Here is a 21,796-nt window from a genome sequence, read left to right as displayed (position 1 = left end):
AGGAGCACTTCAAGAACTAACTTCAATGAAGAATCACTGAAAATAAAACTTGTTATCTAGAAAAGTATATTGCAGCGATCAGTATCACTATATTTCTAGTCAGTCTGGGGTTTAGGATAAGGAGTATTTAAAACTGCAATTAAGCAGCTGTACCAGATGTATCAACATATTTTTATGGAGCAGTAGCATGGAATCCTGCAAGAAGCATTCTAAGCTTACTAGAATCTACTGAAAATGCAATAGATTACCAAGTGATCATCTCTAAAGCATTATTTTATTAAGAGTTAGGAGAGATAGTAAGTACTATATAAAAAAAATTAGCTGTAAACATCCAGTCACAACCCCTACAATAATAACACGTTGGCAATTTGACAACATGGCCATTCATTGGTCTTTTAATTAATAAATAATACAGTTTAATAACAACATTACAAATGTTACATTATCTATTATAATTAACATTTTACTAAAACAAAAAAGTATTCCCCTCTAGTAAGAGGCTTGTACTGAATTAGAATGTATCTTGTTTACTATCCACCAGTCAAGGAATGTATTTAGCAGCATATGTAAGTGCATCAATGTAGATATAAAACAGCCCACATCCATCAGTACCCTTTTCACAAGACATTATGATACGAAGAGAAAGCAATACTATATACATTTAAAATTGTATCCTGACATTATGTTATACACTTTAAAGCAAAACATATTGTAAACATTGGCTTCCCTAAAACAAACATTAGCAAGCAAATGCTGCAACATGGAAAGTAACAACTGTTATAACAACTCAGATTACCCTCAACAATTACCTCTGCAAAAAGTATTTTCTTATGAGATATAGGGGTAAAAAAGAACTTTTCCAGATGATACTGTAAATAAACTGATATTTTCCTCAGTGTTAGAACATCTAATAATACAGGTTTGGACTGAGGCAGATGACCTACACTGAGCAACTTCTATGCACACACAAGGGGTTGGAGGCCAAGGACCATCCCCAAAAAGCAATTTGGATGGAGGTCATCTTGGTCTGGAAGGCCACAGATTTTAACAGAATGGACACAGTCAGAGAGTGTCAAGTGGTTGATGGTCAGAGAGAAGTATTAATTTCTACACAGAGCAAAAATCTATGCTGAAACAGGATTATTAGGACAAGGGGAATAGTTTTATGCTGCAAAATGATAGATTTAGATTAGTCATTAGCAAAAAAATCTTCACTGTGAGAGTGGTGAGGCACTGGCACAGGTTGCCCAGAGAAGGTGTGTCTGCCCCATCCCTGGCATTGCTCAAGGCCAGGCTGCTTGGGGCTTTGAGTAACCTGGTCTAGAAGAAGGTGTCCCTGCCTGTGGCAGAGGGATGGAACCAGATGATTTTTAAAGTTCCTTCCAACCCAAACCATTCTATGATTATCTAAATATGCATCCACAAAACACAAATATGAATAACTAAACACCAAAGGACTATTTTAAAAGGTAAATCAATACAAGCATTGCAATAATAAAATGACATCTCACTTGCAGTACTGGTTTTGTTTAAACTTCTAATACTTCTGCGGCTGTAATAAAAGGATTTGAGAATTTTTAACATGACACATGGGATAGATATTTTTGCTTTTTCTCTGGAAGTATAAGTGAGAATATTTACCTACTTCACAGGGGATAAGTTTTACCTAATGACAATAAAAGACTGAGCACAACTGCAGAAGGACTAAAAGCCTTTACTGCCCCTCCCCTCATTAGTACCACCCAGAAAAGCAAGCATCAGGCCATTCCACCAGAGCAGCAGCTGCCAAGCAACTACCTAATGCCTGAAATCACACAAGAAGTAACCAGTGAGTACCTGCAATCACTAAGCCCATTGACAATAAACTCTGGATTGGCTGCACATTTAGCAATCAAGTTCCAAGTTTATGTACACAGCCTGCAAACACCCTCAGCACAAACTCACTGAACATATTTGATCTGCAGAAGCTCAACACAACCAGAATATGCTGTTTTACTGTGTATGCACTAAGCATCTGTCCCTGTGTTGTATTATACCACCACACCCATGGTTTGGTCAGCTCCCAAATTTGGATTAGGGCTGAACATCTGTCCTATTACTATTCACATCAAAAGAACCGCCTCTTTGAACACTTGGCCTATATTTTCCAAGCTCCAAAGCACACCATCTTTTTTGACGGATGTCACTCCAAGTTCTCTCTGCACTACTGCCTACTGGGTAAACTCAAGATTATTTTTAAGTCTCCATAGCCAGCTTTAAAGCCATTATTTTATCAATTAAATTTTTGGGAATACTTTGAACATTAAGAATTCACCCATATGTAGAGAAATTTGCACTTTCAAAAGGGAACACAGAGAACTATAGAAACTGCTTTCTGATGGAGAAATGAGTACAAGTAAAGATACTGAAGTACTCCATAATTTAATGCCAAAGACTAGTAGCAACAACTATAGATAGAAAAGATCACAAAGCAGATCACGAAGTCTGAGAACAAGGAAAGTATCACAGAAAAGCACTGAAGATTATAGATTACAAAAACAAAAAAAAAACCAAACACAACAAACAAAAGGCACAACACAGCGATCAATTCAATACCCTTGTAATGATGAAAAGTTATAACACTCCCTCCTCTAAAAGCTTCTCAGATATAAATAGGCCAGGAAAACAGCAATTTCTTAATTATTGGTTAAAGGCAATAAAAAATTGCTAATTGCAAACCAGACTCAAATTTCTTCTCTACAATTCTTGAAAAAGAGCATTTATTTTCTTACTAGATTTTTCAATATTTGCACATTTTTATTTGGGGATTAGGGGGAACGAGGGTTTTCCAGTCCTTCTTAAACAGCTTTCAAATATAACTGCTTGAATCAAAACTATATCAATCCCTAGTTGTATTAAATATTCAGTGGATTTTAGCTCTTTATATAAAGGGAACCCCAGACTGCACTGTTTTAAATGATATAGTAAAAATCTGTACTTTTCTTTCAGCATACTACTTTGAACTCTCCCATTGTCTTCCTCAGAGTCCTATCTCTGCCCCATTTTAAACATATCACTTTCAGAATCATGGATAAATCATTAACCTCATGCACAGGTACTCTTTCGCATTTCCAGAGTCAGCTTCAACCAAAATCAAGTAAAATCTTACATCATGAAAAGCAGGTTTCATATAAATATAAGCACTGATAATCATTTATTCAAGCAGACAGTGATGGAAGATGAACGCAGTTTATTATCTGGCACCTGAGACCAAATATAACATTATTCAAACATCACCTAACACTTAGCCTAGGCTTTGCTGGATGACAAATAGCTTGTAAGATCCTTACTGACCTGAGTGCCCCAAGCAACCAGTGTCACGTCACTGCCCGTCTGCAGTACCTCAGCTTGAGACAAGGGAATGTAGTAGGGATCCACAGGAACTTGTTCCACTGAGTAAAATAAAACAAGGGGAGAAATAAGTGTTAGATTACTTTACTAATCCATATTATCCCTAAAAATACACAATAAAAAAATTCTTAAATGTTAATGCCATCTAAAACAATAGGGCAAAACCACATTGGGTATAAGCCTTTACATCAAAGGTTTTGCTGTAATTCAAAGTATTTAGAATCATAGAAGAGTTCGGGTTGGAAAGGACCTTAAGATTATTTAGTTCCAACTCCCCTGCCATGGGCAGGGACACCTCACACTAAACCGTCTCACCCAAGGCTTCGTCCAACCAGGCCTTGAACACCGCCAGGGATGGAGCATTCACAACTTCCCTGGGCAGCCCATTCCAGTGCCTCACCATCCTCACACTAAAGAACGTTCTCCTTATATCCAATCTAAACTTCCCCTGTTTAAGTTTTAACCCGTTACCCCTTGTCCTATCACTACAGTCCCTAATGAAGAGTCCCTCCCCAGCATCCTTACAGGCCCCCTTCAGATACTCCAGGCTGAACAGCCCCAACTTTCCCACCCTGTCTTCAGTCGGGAGGTGCTCCAGTCCCCTGATCATCCTCGTGGCCCTCCTCTGCACTTTTCCATGTCCCTTTTATGTTGAGGACACCAGAACTACACACAATACTCCGGGTGAGGTCTCACGAGAGCAGAGTAGAGGGGCAGGATCACCTCCTTTGACCTGCTGGTCATGCTCCTTTTGATGCAGCCCAGGATACGGTTGGCTTTCTGGGTTGCAAGCGCACACTGAAACCAGCTCATGTTCATTTTCTCATCGACCAGCACCCCCAAGTCCTTCTCTGCAGGGCTGCTCTGAATCTCTTCTCTGCCCAACCTGTAGCTGTGCCTGGGATTGCTCCGACCCAGATGTAGCACCTTGTCATGGTTAAACTTCATAAGGTTGGCATCAGCCCACCTCACAAGTGTGTCAAGGTCCCTCTGGATAGCATTCCTTCCCTCCAGGGTATCAACCGAACCACACAGCTTGGTGTCATCGGCAAACTTGCTGAGGGCACACTCAATCCCACTGTCCATGTCACTGACAAAGATGTTAAACAAGAGCGGTCCCAACACCGATCCCTCAGGGACACCACTCGTTACTGGTCTCCAGATGGACACTGAGCCATTGACCACAACTCTTTGCATGTGGCCATCCAGCCAGTTCTTTATCCACAGAGTGGTCCATCCATCAAATTGATGTCTCTCCAATTTAGAGACAAGGATGTCGTGTGGGACAGTGTCGAACGCTTTACACAAGTCCAGGTAGATGACATCAGCTGCTCTACCCCTGTCCATCAGTTCCGTAGCCCCATCAGAGAAGGCCACCAAATTGGTCAGGCAGGATTTCCCCTTAGTGAAGCTATGCTGGCTGTCACCAAGCACCTTGTTGTTTTTCATGAGCCTTAGCATGCCTTCCAGGAGAACCTGCTCCAAGATTTTGCCAGGCACAGAGGTGAGACTGACTGGTCTGTAATTCCCTGGGTCATCCATTTTTCCCTTCTTGAAAATGAGGGTTATATTTCCCTTTTTCCAGTCGTCAGGAACTTCACCTGACTGCCATGGTTTTTTTCATTATAATCATGATTTTTAATTATACTGTTAAAAACACATTCTCTCTAGTGTTTAATTTATGTTAGATATCACAGCAATAATATATATATATATATATATACACACAAAAATGATGGTAGGTCCTGGTGTGCCCCAAGCCAAAATATGAGCATCAGTTTTGGAGATGGACAAAACTACAATTGATCAAAAAATCTCAAGTTATCACTGCAGCAAATTCTAATAAGTAAAAAGAGAGCCTTGAAAGTGTACTTCAATAATCAGATGAGAAGAAAAAGTTGTGCCAGCACCCTCCTGATATCTGCAAAGAATGATGCTCCACAGTTTGATGTCTCAATAGAAGGAAAAATTTTCAGGAGCTACACAAAGTGGCATCAAAAACTTGTGATCACAGTTTTAATTTGTCTGAATACTTTTGCTTTGGAAAAAAAAAAAAAGTTATCTATTCACCTAAAATACATCGCAACAAGAGAGAGTATTTAAAAAGGCATTAAGGTGGTTCCGCTCAAGACCCATTTACCACTTTTCAGATGGAAACACATTAGGTCAGTTGTGCTTGTTTTGAAGCAATGATCCAACACACTATACATTGACATGTTTAATGATTAAAATGGTGATAAAAGGCATCCATGTATAATATTTTAAAATAAACATTGTTTTGATCTAAAGGTGAACTTGTCTCTGCACCAGAAAGTCAAAAAATAGTTTTTAAAGTTGTAATGATAAGTGTATGGGAATCTTACTCAACTCCCTAAACACACAAAACTAATTTATAAAGAAGGCAGGGTTTGGTTTTGTTTTAGGGGTTTTTTGTTAACATATTTCATAGTTCATAAAATAGCTATTGACTTCCTGTTGAACAAAATTGTTTCTTGAAGTTATGGTAAAGAATCCTACTGAATGATACCATCAGGAGAAATAAAGTGGTTTGTATTTTTCCTTCACTGGTATGAATGTTCCAATACAAAGTAGAATGACCTAGTTTTTTTCCTGGCTTACAAATTATAAACATAACTTTCTAATAACTCAATTATATTTATCCATCTATTTATTTATTTATTTTAACTGTAATTACAGATGTTTGGTTTTGGTTGGTTGGCTTGGTTTTTGCCAGCAATGATGCGTAAGTACTACAAATTTCATAGAATAGCTGAGGTAAAAAGCAACCTCTGGTGGTCTCCTAGTCCAAGCCCCCTCCTTAAGTCACCTAGAGATGGCCATTCAGGCCCATGTCCAGTTGGGTTTTGAGTACTTCCGCAGCTAGAGACTCCACAACCACCCTGGGCAACCTGTTCCTGTGTTTGACCACCCTCACAGTAAAAAACTTTTTGCCTGTTAGAGATATCTCACTTCATCCGCGTAGACACAGAAGAGATGTACATATTAACTAAATCATCCTTCCTAAAAACAAAGCAGAAATATTTTTTTTTTCCAGCATAATTCAACACATGTCAAGAAAAGAAAAAAAAATTCAACTCAAGGTGCTTTTAAGCATAGCACAAAATCAGATCTCTTTGCAAGCTAGCATTTTTAATATATGAAAATATCAGTGTCTTCCTGTAATAATTTATCTGAATAACAAGTGGCTAAAGGAATATAGGTCAGAGAAAGAAAGAGTGGAAAGGTACATCTAGCCCTTCCTCACTGTACATTACTGGTTGGCAGTAAAGCAAGCCAGGCTTCTAAGGATTTTTGCACATCAAAAAACCCTCAGACAAAAGAAAGCAGTGATTCTGAAAGTAATGAAACCCACAACTGTACTAATTGGCCTTGCATAATTGTCTTTTTCATGGTCATCTACCTGAAACCTAGAGAAAAAGAACCTTTTATAAAGATGCCACAGGACCTCTGAGTGGGAGCACGAGCAACTGTCATGACTAGAAAGGTTTTGAAGTGACAGTGAGATGCTCCAGAGGAAAAACTGGAAGGTGTACATGAATACAAAAAGAGCTCCTTCCTGTGTCATGGTATTATCCACACATGGAAATTAAATATAACATAAAATTACATAAATTAACTGATTTCTTACTATACTAAAATATTCAGCAACAAGATGGCCATTGGATAAGCTAACCTAGGATTCCTAATAATTTTAATTGCAAAATTCAAAAAAATTACACTGATTTAATCTAGATTTGGGAGAATTTTATTCAAATGCTTTACGAAACTCCAATAATAATGATGAAAAGTAGCATATTAAACTATTCTATGCGTATTCTTCCATTGTAATTAACCAAACCAGAACAATGTTAATATAGAAAGCAGCCTATTAATTTATTAGTAAACAAAATATTTTAAATAAAATACTTCAAATACAGATTTCAAACAAAGCAATTAACGAAAACTTGTAATTATCAGAGAAAAAAGGACCACAAGTTAAGAGGCTGCACCATCTGTTGCTTTTTCTAAAAGACCAGCCTGAACAGCAGAAAGAAAACATGTTTTCTCATCTTACCTGTCTTGTCTCTATAACAACCACTGATGCAAGTTGTATTTATTTCTACATGACCAATGTCATATATAGTACAATTAAATGAAACTGAAAAGGTCAAAAAACATCAGAGTAGGTTCTCCACAAGATGTCTGAACCTGATAATGTCAAGGTGACTCATCTTCTCCTTTGATTTATAATCATTATGTGTCCTTGACACTGCACAGACTGTTAACTACTTTTTATAAATCAAAGCCTCCTTTTTCTTTTTAATTCAGCTATTTTCTTAGTATCCCTGACATTTAGGGGGATGTCCCCACAGCACTTTCAATATCATTATAATCTCATAAATTAGCCAGCAACAGAATTCTCTCTGTATGAGTACTTGTATATTTACCTCTGGACTTTTACCCAGAAAAGGCTTGTATTTCTTTTCTCCTTTCTAATTCTATACAAGGCAAATCAACATACACAAAACTTCTGATGATGACTGTAAGGTTATGTGGAAGGAGAGAACATCTGCTCCTTTAAGCATGTCTGGAGAAGGATTTTTTCAGGGCAAAAGAGGATAATGGCAGGAGGGAGAAGCCGTAAGGAAGAATACACAGGGACACAAACTGAGCCAACAAACGATGAGGGAGGCAGTAAGAAGAATCAAACCTGCTCAGTTTCACTTATTGATAAGGATGAGGAACGTGGGAGTGGTTTTTTTTCAAGTAAGATTATCTGACAGAAGTCCTTATCATATGTGATAATAAAGAAAAAGGAAAAGCTATAAACAAAATATCAAGAGACACAAACCTGAAGATAAAAATAAAGAGACAAAACCAAGAAACAAACTGATCGGGAACAGTGAGTGATGAGCTATCAGGTAACTATGAGCAAATCAGGACTTTGCAACTGATAAGCATGCAAACCTGAGGGCCCAGTGTGTTGGAAGGGATTGCGTGGAACTACACCAGCAGATGAAGGCATATGAAGGTGAAGGGCATTGGGGAGGAGCAAGGTGGGAAATAAAGGGTTGTAGAAGGAGTCGGTTGCACATAAAATGGAGCCAGTCAGCACGTCTGGCTGAGACCTGTGCCTCGTCATGGTGGTCAGTACTAGCTTCTTTTGAAATCCCAACCTGTGCAGGGGTGTGTGCTGCGAGGACTAAACGCCAGCTGCTGGTGAGACCAGCATGAGAAGACAAGACACTGGCCCAGCAGCAATGGGAGTCAAAGCAGATTGCAGATACCCTGGGTCTGTGGTGTGAGCTACAGGAGCAAGTGGGGGTCTTAGCCACCAGCTACAGGGGAGGTAACAGCATGTATCCCACACAAGAGCTACCACCAATGACTGGAATGAGACAAGTGAAAGGCTGTTTTGTCTCCTGTGGGAGCCATGAAGTGCTGCTAGACTGGCTAAGTTCCTCCACTCAAGAGCTGTCCAGGAGAAGAAACACTGTCATTCCCACCCACATACGTACAACCAATCTAGCAGTGGCACTGCCAAAACTGAGCAAATAACCAAAGAGTAGATGAGCACACCGAAGAGCCCAGGCACACTGAGGAACAGCAAGTCCTCTGTTAAACAAACTGCTAGTAACTGGGGTGACTGTGCAAGAAAAACAGGCAGTCCGGCCACTGGGAGTCTTAGCCACAGATGCAGCACTGTGCTGCTTCAGAGCATAGGTAGAAGAAATCTGCAATTACTAGCTACAAGTACACATGCTAAATATACTTTTTTCTTTCCAATCTAATTATTGCTTTGTCATATATCTTGCATACATATATATTTATATATACATATATATGCACATAAATAACATGCTACACGTACCTATATATAAACACATATATCTGTATATAGGGACAATTTCAAACTGGCTGCACATCAGAGCTAATGCAGAATATGAAATTTATCAACTGCATTTAATTCAAACAAAACAGACGTTTTCTGTAACTTTTAAAACTTACTATTAACATACACCTAGGCAGTGCTTCAGATTTTAGCTTTAAATCCACTCCCTCCTTTTGCTGTTACCACAGCTCTCATATCTAAAGTATGAGTGACTTTTGAATGAACTGGAAAATGTCTTCAAAATCTTCTGGCAAAGCTTTTTTTCACTTCAGAAGCTGCCTTTTCTCTTCTATTCATCACAGTGTCAATGCAGTGCATTTGAGGCACTGCTACTTCGATATCCACTTTTCTTCCAGGGATAACTAGGGTGAAGGTATAAGGCCTAATTTTATTCTTGTATCTTCTGTGGGCAAAGGCACATTTGGATAACAAATATTCATATAGAAATGAATGTTCATTTAATAACATGGTTATTCATGTCTGAATAAGCATACAACATATCTGAATAAGCAGATCTGTATGCATTTTGGAAGACATCCAGCTAAATTTAATATTCAATAAAAAGAGCAAGCTATCAGAACATCCATATGATAGTCACACTGAAATATTTTGTGCTATAGCTCTGATTTACCTTGGAGACCAGACTTATGTTTCAAAACACTTCTGAAAATTCTTTTTCTGTACAAGCATACTTGAATCTTAGGAAAAAAAAACCACCAAACAACCCACCCACCCACCTCCCCACCCCCCCCCCAAAAAAAAAAAAAAAAAATCTAACACCAAAAAAACTCCACTTTAACATGAGAGCAATTGGTGAGCCTACATAGCTCCTACCCTGGCACCCAGCTTAACATTCTCAAAAAGTAACTTCAGGTTATACATCCTAAGCTAGATGCATATTATCCTCCATCATTAGCATCCAGCATCTAATTTCAACAATAACAGCAATACTTAGCAGGAGAAATCGAAGGTATCACTTTTTGGTTGGTTGGGGTGTGGTGGGGAGTGATGTCAGTTTTGATTTGTTTTGTTTTGCTTTGTTTATTTGTTTTAAACAGAGCATTAGTAGCTTCAACCCACATGAACAAGGACAGTTATCCTGTGTTTTTAAGACTATCCCAGCTATAGCCTATTTTCAGCTAAACTTTCAAAGATATTAACAACTGTGAACAAAATATCATTGATAGCTACTTAGAGGCCTCATAGGGAGAAAGAAAATTCCATTAGAGGAGAACGATGAAGCTCAAATGCCTACATTAATTTTACAGACAGAAAAAACTACTTCCCATTATCATCTTTGACACCTTAATTTTTCAGTGAAGTTCCTACACACCCACTGTAACATTAGTCATAAAGTTCTCTGTCCCCTTGAAGCTGGAATAAAAAAGTTTATGGTAGGGTCAATATAATTCCATTATTCAGTGCCTTAGCCATCATCATAGAAATAATGATTTTTTTTTTTTTCCCCCTGGAACAATGAGGTCCCAAATCTTGGGTAGGGTTTTATGTCATATTATTAATATCCAAAAAAGAAGCTACCTGTCATGATAACCTTCATAACATGTTGCTACAAACGCAGGATAAATTTCAGCCTACATCACTTAATTGATGTTCTCAGAAATTTTAAGACAAAAACGTAGATAATGTCTCTGACGATCAGGCCATTGGAACACAAGAGGAAATTACAGGCTTTCAGAAACTACCAACATCATCTCGCATCAACACTGAGGTTGGTTATTGACCAGCACATAAACCACATTAGCCACTATTTCAGCACATCTTCACTCCAGATTTCAGTCACAAGACTTACTTATGTTCACTAGATGTTCCAGCAGTTGCTTTACAAGTCATTTCTTCAGACACAAAAACCTCCCTATATTCCCAAAAGCTGTGTGATACTGATGCGCAGCCATTCATTCCACTATGAAAGCAAGCATTCTATTAACTCCAGTCTGGTTTTGTGACTTGCAAATACTGGGGGGGGCGAGGGGAGGGAGAAGAAAAAGAAAGGGAAAGAGGAGAAGGAGAAGGAAAAAAGGAAAAAAGGAAAAGGAAAAGGGTTGTTTTAAAGACAAGAATTTTGGACTTTTTTTTTCTTTGTTTAACATGACTCAAAGACCCAAGTTCATTTTCTCAATTACCTCATCTAAATGAACGGTCAGACGTCTTTATTGCTAAATTTCAGTAAGCTCTCAAAACACACTGAAAAATTAAGGAATGCAATACTCTTTGGGTACATCACACCACCCCACACTAAAAATAGCTGCACTTTTAAAAATACATTGCTAACATGTATTCTGGGTCTTGTTTGAAAATATAAAAGCAAATTAGCAATTTCTCCAGTACATATCCAATTTGCTCCCAAGTTAGTCTGCTATTTTTATGTAGCTTTGATGTCTGCTTTCTCTTTCCCTTGTTATTCTTTGGATCTCTTCTCTAGGAAGAGGATAAATGGAAATGCAGTGTTAAAAGGTTCAAAGTAAGATACAAGCATTTTGTCCTTCCCTCAGCTTCAGTCAATTTATAAACTGAATTGAGAGATTCAAGTATAGTTGGCATACAGAGGTACAGGCACAGAAACACTGAAGGTAAGTGATGGCTGAAGTTCTATTTTACCAGTTGCTCTGTAGATCACTCTGCCTATCTCCACATGCAAAATTTGTTTTCATCCATTATCTGTTCTCAGTCCAATTTCTCTAGCCCAAAGAAGTAACAATCCGACTGTTACAACCAACTCAAGCATTATCAAGCAGATTTTGAAGATTTTTAGACAGCATTTAAAAGAAATCTAACTTTTCAAAAACAGTGATGTAGATGTTCAATTCTTTTGGAAAACTAAAAAACAATGTAGAAATTTATTTTAGTACCTAAGTTAAAAAAAATAAGGCAGTTTAACTTCTGTAAAATTTATATTAGTTTCACAAGGAATAATGCCTTAGTTCTATTTCTTTTTATTTTATTCTTTTTATTTTTAACCCAAGACTGGACAGAGTATTCTACTTCCAAAGTTAACTGAGCATGAATCACACTGTTAATGTTAATTTATCCTTGCAGCCAAATTCAGAGATCTTCATCAGTTTTCATAATTCCTCTAAAAAAAAACAACACCCAAACATAGCTATAAACAAGTCAAGACTTCTGCTACAGTACTGGTTTAACTGTGACTATCAACGTATATCTGTGAGAAAAACTAAAAATAAGAAAAAGTGTTGCTTATTGAAAAATACATATATAAATCCTTACCTGCAGCTCTGTAAAGTATTTTAGGTTCAAAGAATATGCATGGATTTTTGTCCTCTATGCATGACAGGAGCAGTCCTTTGGCCTGAAGAGGACTCCTTGGAATAACAATCTGTAAAAATATTTTTGAAATAGTTTCTTTAAACCGAAATTCTGTTACAAGCAGAATTAAAAATAAAAAAAAAAAAAATTATTTGCTTTATGTAAACCTATGTATAGATTGAGCAATTCTTGCAAAGTGAGGTAACATCAGTGTGATGTTACTGACATACACTCAAAATTATGAATTTTACTTTATTCATTCATCAGGCTTGAATAGTTCCCTCTACACCATGATTTAAATACTAACAGACTCCCCTCCAATAAGGTAGAACTAGGATCTTAACAACCACATTTTGAGGTAGAAGGAACAGAAGAAAGTATGTCAGAATATATATAGAATCAGAATATATATATATACATATATATATTATCGCTAGCTTAGTAAAATAAAGATAGATGTATAACAAAAAAAAAAAAGTCAGCTCAGTGATCCTCAGTTGCTTGGGTAAAGATTCATCAAAGCAGACCTAGAAGATATTCAGACTTAGTCCAGTAAGTTTTAAAGACTAAAAAATAAATAGCTATTTAAAGTTGACTTCCTTTGCTTATGGTGGAAGCCTGAAATATGTTCATTTCCGGAAATGAACAAATACCAAAAAATGCCTTAAACTATTATAAAACAAAGAGAAAACTAAGCAAGGCCTCCATGTGTAATCTGAATACTTGGAAGGACAAGTATAATTTATTTGCCAACAGAAGAGTTAATTTTGGATGATCTAACAGAATGTTGCTTATGAACAGAATATTACCAAATTGTCACAGTTTAACTGGAAATAGAACCCAAGAACTCTATTCCCTCAGACCAGAAGGTCCAGCTAATTTACATCTCAGAGATCTTCAAGAGCTGGGACATATAGCATTAAGGCTACTAGCAAACATTTTTTATAGCTGCAAAGTTACAAGTGAACTCTTCTGTGAACTCCTCTGACTAAAAGCATCAGTTGCAGCACATGTTTAAAGCAAAAAAAGTAAAGAAACCCATGTAACTAGACACGGTAACTGACTGCCTCCAGGAGTTTGAAGGCTTCAAAATATTTTTTGAGAGTAAGAACATTTAATTACAGGAAAGTAATAGAAAAGAGTCAAAATACAACTTAAATCTGCTATCACATCAAATTAACTTGATACATGATTTTTGTAAACAAGGGATAGAAGCAGTCTATTAATATTTCACCAAAGTATTTGGTAACAAGACACATGAGAATTTACCCATGGATATTACTAGTGCAGCTCCTTAGGCATCATTTTTAGGACAGACTTTATTTACCTTATTCAGTCATGACGTTAAGTCAGAACATGGCAAAGAAAACGGTTCAAAAGCTGAGAGTCACTACCACTACAGCCACTACAGAGGATGGTAACAAAACGACCTAGCTCACACTGAAAACATGACTGATGAAAGCACAAGGAAAATGAACAACACATACTGAAAAGTCATACAGTTAAGGACTGCATTTTTGTTACAAATCTAGAACACAGCAGTAGAAATTCAGATCTGAATTTATTATCTGCTCAAAGGATGACTAGGACACTATGCCATGCAGCCCTAAAAAAAGCATAATAATATAGGCAAGGAATTGTTAGTACTACTAGAAACTCAGATGGAATACTTCATGACTATATCAACTGTTTTGGAAGAAAATTTGAAAAAGGTGCCAATAAAGCTTCAGAAATTGTTAACATCTCTCTGATATTTTGATTTCCTTAGTCTAATAAAACAAAGACTAAAGGGAAAACAATTGTTCTCTTAGTATATGAACAGGAAGATGAAAGACAGTGATGTTAAATACATAAGTTGGTCAGGAATAAATTTAGACTGGAAACTAAAAGAAAGCTTCCAGCCATGACAGCAAATATTCTGGAACAATAGAATGATGAGAGTCAATACAGTGATTATGGAAATCAGTCAGATTCATTAAGACATATATCCTCACAACAAAAGATACAACCACCTAGCAATGTCCTTGTCACCCTGATAAGCCTTGTACTATGTACTAATGGTTACAGTCTTTCTCCTGAGCACTGAAAGTTATACAAACTCCCTTTTGCTTGGAATACCCAAACTTCGCCTTAGGAAAGGCAAAAAAAAAAAAAATGTTAGGTCAGAGTTTAATAAAGAGGGCACTTTTGAAAACCTCTCTCCCCAGATGTCCCCTACCTTTCCCAGCTTGTAACACATGACCTTTCCTACTGTAATTCAGAGAAAATATGCACAGATTGAGACTTTTGCAAATGCATCTGAACCACAAGTCCATTTGCACTTTTGGATTAATACATTAAGGGCTGGGTTTGGATTCATTCAAAAAAAGACCTGCAACTTTGAATATAAGGCCTTAAACATTAACTGTATTAATGAACAGCTGTGAAAAAAAAATATTAAAGCAACAACATTATTTTCACAAAGATACAAAATTCAAAAGATAGAGTCTGAAATACTTCTCTGTGCATCAAAAACTAGCATATAAATGCTCCATCCCTGGCAGTGTTCAAGGCCAGGTTGGACAGAGCCTTGGGCAACATGGTCTCGTGTGAGGCATCCCTGCCCATGGGAGGGGGGTTGGAACTAGATGATCTTAAGGTCCTTTCCAACCCTAACTACTCTATGATTCTATATTATTCCATCAGTTTCACAGAATTTAATGTACCCTATACCTTTAAATGAGATGTTACAGCTAGCAACCTATTTCAGCACTTTACCCAAGGAAAAGTGAAAGAAAGTGAAAAATCAACAAGACAAAAGATCAGACATGAGAGAAAAGAAATTAAATCACCTTAAGTGATTAAATAAAATTCTGACTTGTTAACTTATTAGAAGAATAAGCACAGTAGTACTAGCTCACTATGAATTAGATAAATTAAATGATTAAATAATTAACTTACCAGAGTGTACCACTAAATGTCAGCACTTGGTTCAGTACATAAAGGTTTGAGATTGACCAACAAGATCACAATAAGTTAGCTAGACCTGGCATCAGTGTCTTAATCATATAAGTTATATTGTGCTTCCATATGATGGTAAACTACTCTAGTTTTTAAACAAGCTCAAGAAACCATTTGATTCAAATACTTGGCAAAAAACATTCTAGACTGCTTTTGTCTATATCGGGAAACATTTTCAAGATGAAAATAGGAACACCTCAGAGACCCTAAAGAATACCCGAAGACAAAAACTCATTCTTTCTCAAATACCATGAAATATGAATAATACCAGATGTTTCATTTAAGTAAAGAGAAACAAGTAGGAGATCTATGGCCTTCCTGTAAATGAATAATATCTGGAGTTTCAGAATACCAAAATCATATATAGAGAATAGTCTAAACAGATAAACAATGAACACGTGTCTTCAGCATACAAATACTGGGTTTGCTTAAGTCTTCCACTTTGATCAAGCTGTGAGTCATTTCTCAATGGACTGGATGCCGGTCAATCCAGAAGTTCAAGTCCATAGGCAAAATTTTACCCAGAAAAATGGAGAGCTGGCAAACAGTGCTCTCAATATGAAAATCCCACCCCTCCCTCTTCTCTAGCAAAGTTATCCATCTAATTCCCAGGAATCTTAGCTTCAAGGGAAGCCACCATCTCGCACAGAAAGCCTCTCTAAAGTTATTATAAGAGAATCACAGAAGAGCTGATGTTGGCAGGGACTCCCAGAGGTCATCTAGTCCAACGCTGCTGCTCAAACAGGGTCACCCAGAGCCAGCTGCCAAGAAAACTTCTGAATACCTCCAAGGCCAGAGATACCACAACCTCTCTGAGCAACCTATGCCATATGCTTCCTTGTTCAGACAGAATCTCTTGTGTTTCAGTTTGTGCCCACTGACAGTCACTGTCAGTCATAGAAATGAATTTGATTATTCACTTATTAATGCACTTAACATGATGGATGCAGAAATTAAAAAAAAAAAAAAAAAAAGGAAAGTACTATTTATTGTTAGCTTTTAGTTTCTGTGCTATACTAGGCACAGATTAAAAATGCATGCTCTTACAGCAAAAAGCACACAAATACAAAATGCTATTACAGCTACTAAAATCTACTACAAATTGCTTCAATAATGGCGATAAATTCTCAAACACTTAACACAGTTTAAATTTTATAACTTGAAAACTTCTCGAAGAGTTTTTAATTAACATATTTAGATATTTTGGTGAGGACTGACTTCCACTCTTTTTTCCCTGCCTGCACCCAGACTCATTGTTAGTCAGGTCCATTAAAAAACAAACTAACAAAGTTAATCTTCATAAAATATGAGTTACTGTACCTTTATTCCAGGACAATGAGCAAAAAAAGCTTCTGGACTCTGAGAGTGATATAGTGCACCATGACCCACACAGCCCCAGGGAGCTCTGATGGTGAGGTTCCCACAATTAAACAGATCTCCAGAGCGGTAACGATATTTTGCTGCTTCATTAACAATCTGGGAAGATTTATAGACAAAAGTAATATTCAGTCCAGTACCTTTAGTTATGTGTCATTAAGCCTCTATAATACATGAGATGCAACTATATCATTTGCACCATGCATGTGATTCAAAGGACCAAATTAGAAGCAAAGGAATCCTGTAAGACAGTGGAAAGGCAAACCATTTCCAAGGCAAAGGAAGCAATAATGCAGTGTGTGTAAGTTAGATGCCTAGGCCTCGGGAGTTGCCATATAACCCAGTTGTTTCCCCATTCCCACAATGTCAATCAGCCCACTTTAAATCTGTAGTTTGTTTTGTGGACACATGGCCAGCTGCAGCAGCATAGAAAAATGAGAGGTGGTGCTGGGAAGACACAGCTGACAAATTTAAGGCTGCTGAAGCCAACACACCCAGAAAACCAAAAATGAAAACAAAGAGACATTTGCTTCAAACCACATTTTTAATTTCCATTATTTAATGAGCCTTCAAACTGGCTTGGGTACCTTCCTGTTTACTTAAAGCATGCATAAATATTAGTAATACAGCTGTGGATATATTTGCAAATCTTACTTATTCAAACCAAGTATTAATGCCAACAGAAGAGTAATTTAAACAGTCACAAGAGTTCTTTTTACTTCTCTCAAATTTATTAGTACTAACCTGATCAAATGCTGGAAAAATGTAATCTGCAAACTGAATTTCTGCAATGGCTGTAGCACCCGTAACAGCAATTCCAATACCGAAGCCAACAATTCCTTGTTCACACAAGGGGGTGTTGAAAACTCTATCTTTACCTATTTAAATAAATAAATAAATAAATAAATAAATAAATAAATAAAAATAAAGCATTCCTTTAACACACTGTCATGGTTTAAGCTCAGCCAGCAAGTCAAAAACACAGCCCAGAAATATTCAAGTTATAAACAAGTCATCTGTAATTAAGCATATGGCTCTTTAGATGGGTGTAGGAACAATACACATCCATTACAGGTAAATGTACTTTCATTTTAATAGTAACAGCTCAGAGGAAGACAAGGAGAAACAAAATAAGAACAGCTTTTGTAACTTAAAATGCTCTGAATGCTTCAAGGAAAATCATTTGTTCTGATGAATATAGAGATAAGCACACATACCCTTCATGCTTATATGGGAGAAATAAAGACTACTTACAAGCATTTAAAATAAGCTTAGAATAAAAAGCAGTACCATTACTTCAATATTTTTCAGGCAGTCAAAATGCACTGCCCATACTCAAAGCAGATGGATCTACAAGAGCATCTGTATGAAAGTACACTGTCTCTTCCCCACACTCCACATAAACAATACTGTCTGAAACACAACCACAATATCCTCTACAAGACATGTTTACAATATTTGCCAGCTTTCTCCCTCGGCAGATAAGCAGGGGAACCTAGTTTATGCTATTAAATTTTCTGTTTAGAATATTGGGAAATAGACGGGAGATTTCTCTTGGAGTCCACTATGCATGAATATGCTAAGACTTCAAACTGGATGGGAAAAAAAGTGATCACAGTGCACACAAGTGGCTATGAAATAAATTAAGCAATAACTAAATAACCACCAAATAAAGAACTAAAAAGGAAAGTAAAGTAATTGATTTATAATTATACAAGTTGTTACTATGAAGATTCCTAATTTCAATAGCTGCAAGTTAACGAACTAGAGAAAAGGAAGATAACAAAAGGTTTTACAAAGGGATGATAAGAGGAGAACCACAGCCCACAGCCGTATTTACAATACACTAACGGAGACATGTTTTACAAATCTTTGAAGTACACCTCTTTCATCTTCACACATCACCCAGCACACCACTGTCACTGCTTATACCCTGTCCGCATCCTTTATATGGTGTTTTGAGTTTCCTGCTTCAAGGGTTACTTTGCTTTGGGTTGGGGTTTGGTTTTTTTTGTGGTTTTTGGTTTGGGTTGTTGGGGTTTTTTTTGGTTGGGTTTTGTTTCGGGGTTTTGTTTGGTTGCTCAGTTTGGAGGGGATTTTCTTTTTTTGAGATGCCATCAGTAATTAGTCTTTGGTTCTCCTTTTGCCTTACTCTCTTTCCCCTCCACCAGGAACGTGACAAAGACATCATTCATTTATGGCAAGTAAAAAAAAAAAAAAAAACCACACGCTAACACATGATACTACAGTCCTGGTGGTGTCAGTGAGGCTACACAAACCAAGCCAAGTCCATAACTGTAGGACACTCTATGATTTTGCATACAGGACAGAAGAAACATTTTTCAAGCACCTTAAATATCACCTTTTAGAGGGCAAGTCCCATTTTCTCAGATTAGTCATTCCAAACTTCTATGACTTCTACTCATTTCTTACAAATCATTGTTTGAAACAAAAATCCCTGAGACAATACTTTTAAGATACATACACACTGGGCTGGTTTATGTTTAGAAATAAGTGTCCAAGAAACTTTAAATTTTTATGACAGAAGTCCTGCTATTGCTGCTGAAGAACAGAAATGTTACTACAGCTAGCTCAGAAATTAAAACTGAGTTCCAGATTAATAAAATTATTGCATAGCTTTTGAAAGAAAGTAGGATTTTGTTGTCTGGATGTCAAACACACCCCTATAAACAATGAAATGCAGCAAAGCACCTTGAAGATCACAGAACATTTTACAAGTAGAAAAATCTGCTAGCTCTCATTTCCCAGGTAAATGAGCAAGATGACCTCAGTAATTTCTAGATGTGGGCGATCTGTACTTTGTTCTCCATCTCTTGGAAGAGAAATAATAATCTCTACAGGTAGTGTACTCAAAGGTTATTCACACTGAAGATGGCATAGGAAGTAAGAATGGCAGCAACTTCACAGTGCTGCCACTTACTCTTGCTAGGCATTTATTTTACCAGGATGCTGCAGTAACAGTACTAGTTAGCATATTTCTATTCTTTCTTTACTAGTACTACCCATGCATCTGGCAATGTCACTACATAAAAACAGCCCAGCCCTGACAGGTTTTCATTCAAAGCAGCAGAAAGAGAGGATGCTCTGGGAAACCTAGAACTGGGGAAGATATTTATTGAAGATGGAACTTGTTTTCATGTCCTATAATTAAGTTATACTCAATTCTGACACATATCAATTAATTAAAGCCCAAGGCACAACAAAAATGAGTTCAGAAAGGGTCACACAGAATCATCTTTTCCCTTAAGAGCAGACAAAAGGGGATTTCAGTCACATCAGCACCATGCTTCTCCCACCCAGAACAAGAAACTTTGCCTTTCAGGGCTATTTAGTCCCATTTCTACAGAATAAATAGAGCAGTAAACTAATCCATAGGATGGAGAAGGAAAATAATGCCATGCAAAGACAAAAGAACTTCCGTAACAATGAGAACACAATTATTTTTGAACCTAGAGAGCATACATACTGTGTAAATTGTTCTCATTCTGGAATGATGGCTGTAATCACAGTTCCCAAGCTATACAGTGTCCCCTGGTGTGCTCCCTCCATTGACAGGCACCATGGTCAAGGAAAGAGGAACATAAACTGCCTATGCCAATGTATAGTTACCCCAGGCTTTACCACCACCTGTGAAGGTGAGGAAGCCCTGCAACCACAAGAGGAAGCAACCACAAGAGCTGTCCCTGTACTTTTATCCATCTGTAAGACTATGCTCACTTGACAAACCTCTCCTTCCCTCTTCTTTATTTAATTTAGGGTACCATGAATTAGACATCTTGTTTTCTGTCTCTTTCACTGATGCATTTTTCAAATTAAAACATCTCAGATTTTAATAAACTAAAAATGTATTAACATTACCAAGACATATTGCTCTTTCCTACTTCTTAAAAGTCTATTGGCAGATCAATATATTCCATTTCATTTGCTTACATTTTTATATAGAACATAAACAGCAAAGAAAACACTGAAAAAAAGACTACAGAAGAGACAGAATTAACAAAAAAAAACTTAAATTCACAATAATTTTAAAAATATAGCATTTTATATTGAAATGAAAATATTAAATTGGCCCTTTTTTCCATCCATGTGCATTTCTATTTCATTTTTAACACATACCACTTTACTGAAATACAGATAAGTCTGCTTTAAGACTCTACCAAATAGCCTACAAAATTTACTCTTAGCAGAGCAAAAAAGCTCAGACTGTTGAGAAGTGCCCTGAAGTCAGAGCGTACTAAGCACATCTAGCTTTATTCCTTATTAACAAGATTTTTCAGAGTACACTGAAATAGCCTTACAGATTGGTCCCATAAATAATTTTATTTCATCACAAAAAAATTAAATGTATTCAGTCCTGTAAAATGACCAATTTTAGATAATAATTAATAAAAACTTTAAAATCAATTCTTTAGTATCAATTTGGGGTAGACGAATTTAAAAGCACAATAGTGTGCCACTCTGATTGAAAACATAAAATACACCCTACTAAAACTGCTGAAATACTACTGCGGTATTAAAGGCATCATGCTGTTACCAATAGACTATGATGAAGCAAATGAAGTGAGAATCAATAAAAGCAAACATGAATTACAACATGACACCTATAACAGGATCAGCTTGAAGCACCTAATTCGAACTTTTAGAACTAAAGGCACAATCCTGAGGTACTATGGCTTAAAATAGTAAAAGGAAGAGACAAGTAACTGTGACTGAATGATATTTATTAGTGAGAAATGGCCCTGATTGCACATTTAAAACAATAATGCTAACACCCTTAAAAGCAAAACCTAGAGCACTTTACTATTCCCTAGATGGTGAAAAAAGTCTTGGGGT

The 21,796-nt window shown here is 36.9% G+C and overlaps 1 protein-coding gene across 4 annotated transcripts in view; it reads right to left on the bottom strand.

Annotated features, from left to right (window-relative positions):
• BCKDHB (branched chain keto acid dehydrogenase E1 subunit beta) overlaps positions 1-21,796 on the bottom strand; it is a 113,997-nt gene that overhangs the window by 71,391 nt on the left and 20,810 nt on the right. For all 4 annotated transcript variants that reach the window (XR_009962752.1, XM_062608262.1, XM_062608261.1 and 1 more), the window contains exons 4-7: positions 17,687-17,820; positions 16,886-17,041; positions 12,527-12,635; positions 3,334-3,431 (exon numbers count right to left, since the gene is read on the bottom strand). Coding sequence is in view for 3 of the 4 variants with exons in the window: in XM_062608262.1 (XP_062464246.1) it covers positions 3,334-3,431; positions 12,527-12,635; positions 16,886-17,041; positions 17,687-17,820 (497 nt within the window). In the remaining variant the exon portion in view is untranslated. The remainder of the gene's footprint in view (positions 1-3,333; positions 3,432-12,526; positions 12,636-16,885; positions 17,042-17,686; positions 17,821-21,796) is intronic.

The sequence above is a fragment of the Pezoporus occidentalis genome, unplaced genomic scaffold, assembly GCF_034315485.1.
Source record: "Pezoporus occidentalis ecotype Australia unplaced genomic scaffold, CSIRO_AGI_Poc_V1 ctg13, whole genome shotgun sequence".
In the NCBI taxonomy this organism is placed as follows: domain Eukaryota; kingdom Metazoa; phylum Chordata; class Aves; order Psittaciformes; family Psittacidae; genus Pezoporus; species Pezoporus occidentalis.
Note: the sequence above shows the minus strand (reverse complement) of the source record. Positions and strands in the feature narration are given on the sequence as shown.